Raw genomic sequence first — 9,254 nt, forward strand, 5'->3', positions numbered from 1 at the left:
CCCCTCCCTCCAGGGCACAGACTGCGGTACAGGCCATGGAGGAGAGCTATGAGGTGGACCTGGTCTACATCACGGAGAGGATCATCTCCGTGTGTTTCCCCGCCGGCGCCGAGGAGCGCAGCTACACCACCAACCTGAAGGAGGTGGCCACCATGCTGCGCTCCAAACACGGGGAGCACTATCTGGTGAGGAACCCCCCCCCCACCCAAGAGGAACCAGGAGACACATGACTGTATCACTTCTGATTTTGGACTGAGTGCCATTGTTTTACTGCACAAATGTGGCTCTTTAAGGGGCAATAAAAACAAATTTGAATGCCCATTTGTGCTTTGAAATGTTTATATCCGTCTCTTTCTGGTTTCAGATCCTCAACCTGAGCGAGTATAGGAGTGACCTTTCCAAGTTAAACCCAAAGGTACACCCCTCAGCGTCTGTGTTGTTTGAATCAAGACTAGAGCTGCAACTAATGGTTGTTTTCGTTATCATTTAATCTGCCGATAATCTGTCTAAAATTGTCTGTAAAATCTCAGAAAATTCTCTATCCCAGTTTCCTGCAGTCCAACGTCTTTAAATGTCCTAATTTAAAATCCGGAACCCAAATATATCAACTTTATTTTGATACAAAACAGCGTAAATCTCCACATCTGAGTGGCTGAAATATAAAATGTTCATTAAAAAATGACATGATAGTTTCTTTTTAAATTATTTTCCATTGATCCACTCCTACATTGGTCAATACTTGGTTGAAGCTCTAGTTCAGACACATGCAGATCTATCAAGTGGGCTCTTGTTTGAGAGGAGTGTAAACTTAAAATAACTTTTGATCCTTTTTGATTCCCTTCAGGTTCTGGAGTTTGGCTGGCCGGACCACCATGCGCCGGCGCTGGATAAGATCTGCAGCATGTGCAAGGCCATCGACACGTGGCTCAATGGAGACCCCCGCAACGTGGTGGTGCTACACAACAAGGTAACGCTGGGAGGAAATTAGTGTATGGTATTACAAGTTGTGTGTGTTTTAATGTGCAGTAAGGCATTATCGAATAGTAACTGTTGGAGAATGACATAGTGGGTAAAGTCTGCATTTTGGAAGCAAAATAGCCGTAACCAAATTGAAATTGATCAGTGCATGAAAAAAGTCTTGCCTAAATATCTACAAAAAACTCATTGTAAAGCTACAATTTGTGTTTGACAGACCTGATGGACTTCACTTTTTCTTCACAGCGGTCACTTACTAAAGTTTTTAACACACTAGGTGTACGAAAACCAGCAATTGAAACACTATAAATACTGTCTATAATAAATATGCATATATGGCTGCTGACCTTCCAAAATCAACCTACATGTAGATTCCCATTTTGTTCCCTGCTCTAGTGTTGCCTTTTAGAGTCCGATCCGTCACTTTACACAAGCAGAGTGATTACAAACTATTTAATGCTATTTACCGGAGGATTTATTTGTTCCTGTGTTTGTTTATGATGAATATAGATACCTTTTTACCCATTATGAAATATTTTCCTTTTTCAAATAAGCTTGAAATCATGTAACTGAGTCTTGTTGTCTCTATTTTTGTGTCTCAGGGGAACCGAGGACGCACGGGGGTGGTGGTGGCTGCGTACATGCACTACAGCAACATCTCCGCAAGGTACAAATCACCAACATCCAACACCTTCTTAAAACTCATTATCACATAATTATGGAGTGTTAGCAGAGGTAAATAACCAATATTGAAAATAACCTATGTAAGTGCATTGGTGCAATGACTCTCCTCATCAGAAGGTCTTATAAGGACAGGAAAAGCAATCAATCACAGTAAGGCCTGGAGGTCTGGGACTTATTAAACACCGTTATGATTATTATGGCAAAACACTCCAGCTTATTTCTCTGGCTCTGAGAAGAAGAAAATGTCATCAATCTTTAACACAACCAGATGTTAATGGGTGGGAGAGAGCCTGGAGGATTTAATGCTGCTTTGTAATTGATGAAGGCCAGGGGATATTTTATAAATCTCTAACTTTTGGAAAAATATGCATGACTTCCCAAATACAGCACAATGCACTCAAGTATGGCAAATGATAACAACAAGTCTAATTTTGTGCCGTGCAGTGCTGACCAGGCGTTGGACAGGTTCGCCATGAGACGCTTCTACGAAGACAAAGCACTTCCTGTGGGTCAGCCCTCACAGATAAGGTCAGTCATTACCTCACTTCCTGTGACTTTCTGAGTCTGATATTCGCTACAGTGAAGAGAAACCACCAAACACTGCATGTCAGGTGTATCGCTTCAACTGTACGACAGCACCGTGATTGCTGAGTTATGATTGGACAATCACTGGAGTCAATAGAGAGAGCGAATATTTCATTACATACCTCAAACATACATTCTTCAAGATTTGAGGGGAAGTCAACGTCATCTTGCCAAACTCGTTAACTCATCTTACCATTAGCTTTTTTTTATCGATTGCTTTTATAAAAGGTTTATTTCTCAACGTCTCACTGCTAAATGAAACCTGTAAGTATCCTACTCTTTGCCAATGATCTTAGTTTTTGCAGAAATCCAATAAAAAGATCCCAATTGGCTGTTGGGTAAACCACCACGAAGCAAATTTCTGGGTTGGCCTACTAAAAAATCCCTACAGCACTCGATAACAAGACAAACTGACTGATCATTGTCCATGTCTCCCATTTCATTTTACAGAGTACATTCCTTCTTGTTTTTCCGCTGTTTATCTCCAGTTGAATTGTAATTGGGATAATTGTGAGTAAACATCACAGCCTGGAGAGAAGCCGTCTATCTTGTCTGTCTGAGGGATTCCTCTAGTGTCTCTGGGGAGGCTTGGTGGCCGCTCATTCCAGCATATCAGAGCATATTTCCCTCTAATTTCTTCCGAGTTAATGGCCTTTTCATGAACTTCCAAACCAGAACGGGTCAAACCAATCAAGAGTGGTTTAAAGGTATTCAAACCATTTTGAATGCAGCTCCCTCTAAGGGGGAGTATCATCCCAAACATCCTCCTTTAACTCATCAATCTGCACCTATCATATTAATAGCATTATTAGACAGTTAACAGCTTAAAGGCTTGACCCCTCCTTCTGCTTCTTGGGAAAGGATGAGCAGGACAGAGGTTGCAGGGGATAAACGAGGAAACACAGGAAACAGCAGGGGACTTAGCACCACTTCATTTCAGCCATTCTCTAACGGGTCTATACGCTTGCCCTCTGCCCCGCTGCTATTTCCTGCTTCGGATATAATTATCTCCGCCCCTGGAGTCTTCAAGTATTATGGTCTGGAATGTGTGACATTAACATCAAGAGTAGGAGATGAGCTTAACCTTCTGCGGCTGCTATAAAAGCTTTTCAAAGTTTGGATCAAAAGTGTTACCTGTTGTATTTTACAGCAAACCAGATGAGCCCACGCTGAGAGGACAGGCTCTCATCCGAGTCAACTGGAAATGGGATGAATTCATTTAGAGTTTCTCGAAACCATTAACTTTTTTTTTTTTATGTTCATTGCCCACAAAAGAAGTGCAGAGATTTGAGGAAAATAACAACATCCTTTCATGATGCTTGTGTCGACATACAAAAAAAAAAAAAAAATGGGCAAGAAAGGGTGAGAGACAGGGGAGGACATGAAGCTAAGGGTATTCATTTAGTCTGGAGAGATGGAAGTGTAAAAATACTGTATTTATTGAGGTTTGAGAGAAAGAATGTAAGCCATAAAGGGGCACTAATAAGCTGATGAAAGAGATATTGAATTAAGTAATATAATGGAAGAAACTCCATGTTGGTGTATTTTATTAACTAAATGCTAAAACAATAGGTGCAAACAAAAGTGAAATGGCCATCTGCAATTATTCCATTTTCCTGCTCAGCTCAATTTGGGACTTCCCTAACATTTTAATATCTCGTACTTCTTGTTTGGATCATTCATTGATAAAAAACACACACACACGTTGTTGATTCCCAGCGGTGTTCTCCCCCGCTCTGTTTAATTGAATTTCTACGAGGCTAAACCATCTGGCCACTGACAGCCGAGGAGGGGGGGGTGGGGGGTGTCTGCATGTGGCGACCCCACGGTCAAGGTCGCGTTCGGTACCATCATCATTATCATCATTAACAACCAGACCACACTAACTCAGCAGACCCCGACTGGCCTCTGTACACACACACAGTCACTCTGACATTTCCCGCAGTGTGTAAAGCTGCTTTTATAGTCAGAGTGGGAGTCAACAGCAGGGCTCTCAGGTATTGACCAAAATAACAAAATAATATCACAAAACCTGATTTAAATAATACCTGCATTAGTGCTAATACACTGTATATATATTGGAATATGCATTTATTTTATTTTAGCTTTTAATTGAACTTTTGCCACTGTTACGAAATTACCCCCTTGGAGAAATTAAGTATTTTGACTTTGATAAGGGGAACTAATATTGTCAATATTTTTGTACAATACCCAGCAATAGGTAAAGGTGAGACACACATGATGAGAGTTTAATTTGATTGGATTTGGTGTGTTTTATAGCTAGAGGTGGGATACTTGTTTAAGAACAGTCATTATTATCAGTATATATTGTAAAAGTTATACACGGACGTTGCTTGTCTTCCTTTCTCTGTAGATATGTGCAATACTTCAACGGCCTTCTTTCCGGACACATCAAAATCAACAACAAGCCCCTGTTCCTGCATCACGTCATCATGCACGGCATACCCAACTTTGAGGCCAAAGGAGGTGAGAATCTGACTCTGCTAACACACACAGAAAGAAACCTACTGTTTTTGTTTCCTCTGAAATTACTTTCTTGATTTCTCTTTACAGGCTGCCGTCCGTTCCTGAAGGTCTACCAGGCAATGCAACCAGTCTATACGTCAGGAATATAGTACGGAAACCTTCACTCCACTTCAGTGTAGTTTGAATAAAGAACTTTATTGTCCCGTTTATTGGATTAAACAAGACATTATTCATGTTTTTATCTACAGCAATGTACAAGGAGACAGCAACACCAGTATCTGCATCACTATTGAACCCGGGCTGCTTCTGAAGGGAGACATCCTGGTAAGATTCCATTGTTTAAAATACGGTGTTAATGCTGATTGTTGAGTCGATTCATGTATTAATGTTTTCTATCTTATCGTAGCTGAAGTGTTACCACAAGAGGTACAGGAACTCCACCCGAGACGTGATGTTCAGGGTGCAGTTCCACACCTGCGCCATCCACGACCTGGGGGTGGTGTTTGGGAAGAACGAGCTGGACGAGACCTTCAAAGGTAACGGCACTTCGGGTGGGTGTGAATTTTCAGTATTTGTCATTATGTGTGTGTGGGCTAATTGTCAATCCCAGAACAATGCATTAAATATGAACAAAGATATTTCTTCTTAGTGCTACATATCATTGTGGATTGTTTTAATGAAGTTAAAAGTTATGAGATCTAAATTAAAATATTGCCATCTGATCTATGATTGTCTGTTTTTTTTTCTTTTTTGTGTGTATTTTACTTTTATCGTCATGCAGTTTTTTGTGTGTTTGTGTCCTTTGTTTTAAAAATATTATTTTTATACTGTGTCTCTATGCAGATGAGAGGTTCCCAGAGCATGGGAAGGTGGAGTTTGTTTTCTCATATGGACCAGACAAAATCAGAGGTAATCCAATTCACCTGACTGAAGGGGAAAATGGTGTAGAACATTGAAAAATATATATTTACAACTTACTGTAACTAAAGTTATCTAACATGATATGTTGGATAGCTTTTTAAAACATTGACAACAGATGTATGCCAACTTAAAGAAAGTTTTTGGTTTTTATTTTTTATTTTGCGAGTACTCCATTACCCATCATGCCATATGTCCCTCAGGCCTAGGACACCTGGAGAACGGGCCAAGTGTTTCTGTGGACTACAACACCCAAGATCCTCTGATCCGCTGGGACTCATACGAGAGCTTCAGCCAGCGCTGTGAGGAGACTGTGGACGGAGAGCTCGGTATGTACACACACACACACACACACACACACACACACACACACACACACACACACACACACACACACACACACACACACACACACACACACACACACACACACACACACACATAGACTGGGTATTCTCCCTCTGCAGCGCTTGATGTGTTGGGTCTCAGGTCAGGACAGTTCAAGGCAGTGGGAAACCAAAGGAAACCCATAAAGGCGACAGTGCTTTTGTTCGTTGTAAGGTACATGTGCTGGAATCTAACTAAGTGGATTTACTCGAGACCAGTAACCAGGTTTCATAATCAGATTCAGAATACCTTATTCTTGTCCAAGAGAAAATATGAGATGCTCCAGTATAGAACAGAATCAAATCAAAGATTCATAAACAAATATAGAATACAAATATCTATGCAAACATAGGAAGTTAAGGTAAGAATGTGCAATGGAGATTCTATAGACATAAGTCAAAGTATAATGTCCAGTAAATGGATCAAATGGAGAAAAACATTTGTATCAATTAATAAATACATGAATAAATAACTACATAAATAAAAACATATATCAATGAATACATATATAAATAAATAAAATAAGATTTCTGCATAAAACACAAGAGTTTATCAAATATGTTTCTAAATTAAAATGTAGTTTATGCAAGAACAGCTAAGCCAATAATCCATTACCCAAGTGAGAGAAAATGAATTTAACACGTTTTTCCATTGTATTTCAAATAATTCTTGGGTCGATTTCTTCAATTTATTTAAGATTGTTCTGCATCTGGTACTATTACGTTTAATACTTAAAGGTGGCCTATCATGCAAAATGCACTTTTGTACGTCTTTTATACATGAATATATGTGTCCCCGGTGTTCCAGGGAACTCACCAAGTGTCAGAAAACACAACCCTCTCTATTTTCCTCCATACCCAAATCTCTTAAAAAGGGGTTGCAACGGATCTGATACAGACTGATCCAGATTTGAGCACTTCTATGACATCACAGAAGTGGCGCTACGGCTATTGGGCCAACTCCACCAATCAGGAGGAGACAGCCACGGACATTGCCGTTGGAAAGCGCTGGAGACACTGTAGTGCATATGCCAGGCCTGTAGATGGTGCTGTTCTCACATAATCAGCCCATGCAAAGACAGTGTTAAATTGAGCGAAATGAGGAATGGCTAAAATGCATGATCTATTTGGTATTTTGAAAAATAAAAAGTATAAATATGCCTATATAGGTATGGTCCTACACTATATTATTCAAATATAGCATGATAGGTCCACTTTAAAGTACATTTTGCTACTTAGACTTACTTAGTATTGTTTCCATACTGGACTTCTACTTGTAACAGAGTCATTTCACATTGTGTGTGGCATTAGCATGTTTACTTTCCCCGAAAACATTGAGTAGTTCTTTCAATACAGCATTTCATTTTCAGTAAGAAGATGTGTTTGCTCTAAGATCGTACTTTTAGTGTCTCCATGAAACAGGAGACTCGTCTGCTCTTCGGCCAGATGTCCTTTCAAATCCATCTCCAAGGAAAGAGTCAAAACTAGCTCAGGGCGGTGTCACGCTTGTTGTCCGTTGTACTGATGATTAGTGGGATTATTCTTCTAGATGAGATACTTTTGCATCCACAGCGAGTTAATCACGGCGCCCCGTGGTGCAGAGGCTGAACAGTGGTCAGCTGACATCGGGGCCCATCAGTCCAGGCCTCGAGGGCTGTGACGCTCCCTGACTGTGGACCGCATCACTCCTCCACCCTCCAGCTCTATTCTATAGCTGCGTGTGGACTACATTCATCTATATTCAACGCAACTCAATTGGAAGCTTTAAGGGGGTTTTACCGGTCGTATCCCGGAAGTCTCGAGCGTATCGATAAGTCCTCCGTCTATGAGACCCGGGCAGGCAGAGCTTCCCATTCTAAACAATATCATTCAGGCATGATCAAATCCGCTCACACTGTTCTAGGTCTCACGCTGGGTTTTTGGAAGCTCCCGTTTTCCCAAGCACAACACTCCCCGATACCAAAGTGATGCAACACTTCCAACAAAGAGGCAATCGCGGGAGGAGTGCGCGTTTTTCTAACAGTCCGTCTAAGTACCCCAGCACAGTTGGCATGCCTCTGCTCTCTTCCTCCCACTTTATCAACTTGACGGATATTATCGCTGTATTCAGTGGTGGGCATCCTGAGGCATCAAATGCTCAGAACACAAAGCTAAGGTCAGGGAGAGAGGGGCTGCTGAGATCTGCCCGCTGCATTGTTCCCAGATCATTTCAGCTATCTTCTTTTTAGCTCGTTTTGTCCTCCACTCACTCCCATCCTTTTCTCTCTCCATCTGCCTCTAAATGACACCGAAGCACCGAATGCCCCTCCGACTGATGTGTCTGCGTGTGACCTCCCTCCTTTAGTGGAGCCATTCACAGGCAATGCTAGAGTAGACTGCCTGGCTCTTGGCGGGTAGACAGTGACACGCGGCTGTGCGCTGATAGACTTTCCACTGGAGTGGATTAAATCAGCATCAGGCTAGTGGAGCTGATTACCCCAATATGAAAATGCAGTATCTTAATGGTACATATTTTCATGAGGGAGCCCAGTTGCCTTTCATTTTGCGGCTAATATGTCTATTCTTATGAGTCATTTACTTCTTTAATTACCTTTAGCAGCAGATGCACAATGGTGTATTAATGTGAATGATTTTTACTGCCACTTTATCATACTGAGCCTGCGAAGTTGAAAGGCGTAATTGAGGTGGAAGAGCGACTCATGAGAGAAACAATATTTAGTTGACAGCTCCTCTTGTACTCTGGGAGGCTGTTTATGCGTTTACACCGCACTAAAGCTGTAATAAACACAACATTCGTTTAATAATGGCGGGGGACGGAAATGCTTTAGCTCAGATCTTCTCAGTTATTTAATCATCCCGGGAAGTTGTTTGGTATAATAAGCTGTGTGTGTGTGTGTGTGTGTGTGTGTGTTGCATGCGTTTCTAGCTGTTTGCAGCGAGCAAAAGCCTATTTGTCGTGCTCTCGTTTGCAGCATATGCAACTCTGACAATCCATGTCATTTGCATGTGCGTGTGCTCGTGTTGTGTCTTGTGTGTTTTGTCTGCAGCTTGTGTACTCTCCCTTGGTGTGATTTTCTGATCCCGGCCGCTCTTTCAATGGAGGCCTTCTTCAGCCATCTGTTGTTAAGCTGCTGGCTAAGCAAGGCTGGGGGAATCCAAACAAACGGCGAGCACACAGAAACGGAAGCTGTCAGGCCGGCATAGCTGAGCTGACCTCGG

At 41.6% G+C, this 9,254-nt stretch overlaps 1 protein-coding gene across 2 annotated transcripts in view; it reads left to right on the forward strand.

Annotated features, from left to right (window-relative positions):
- The window catches only part of tns1a (tensin 1a), an 80,742-nt gene that overhangs the window by 44,037 nt on the left and 27,451 nt on the right, over positions 1-9,254 (forward strand). For both annotated transcript variants that reach the window (XM_010785418.1, XM_010785419.1), the window contains exons 7-17: positions 14-185; positions 365-415; positions 845-967; positions 1,578-1,642; positions 2,104-2,187; positions 4,619-4,731; positions 4,819-4,879; positions 4,980-5,055; positions 5,138-5,282; positions 5,575-5,640; positions 5,853-5,978. In XM_010785418.1, coding sequence (XP_010783720.1) covers positions 14-185; positions 365-415; positions 845-967; positions 1,578-1,642; positions 2,104-2,187; positions 4,619-4,731; positions 4,819-4,879; positions 4,980-5,055; positions 5,138-5,282; positions 5,575-5,640; positions 5,853-5,978 — 1,082 coding nt within the window. The remainder of the gene's footprint in view (positions 1-13; positions 186-364; positions 416-844; positions 968-1,577; positions 1,643-2,103; positions 2,188-4,618; positions 4,732-4,818; positions 4,880-4,979; positions 5,056-5,137; positions 5,283-5,574; positions 5,641-5,852; positions 5,979-9,254) is intronic.

The sequence above is a fragment of the Notothenia coriiceps genome, unplaced genomic scaffold (genome assembly GCF_000735185.1).
Source record: "Notothenia coriiceps isolate Sejong01 unplaced genomic scaffold, NC01 NC01_scaffold00027658, whole genome shotgun sequence".
Classification (NCBI taxonomy): domain Eukaryota; kingdom Metazoa; phylum Chordata; class Actinopteri; order Perciformes; family Nototheniidae; genus Notothenia; species Notothenia coriiceps.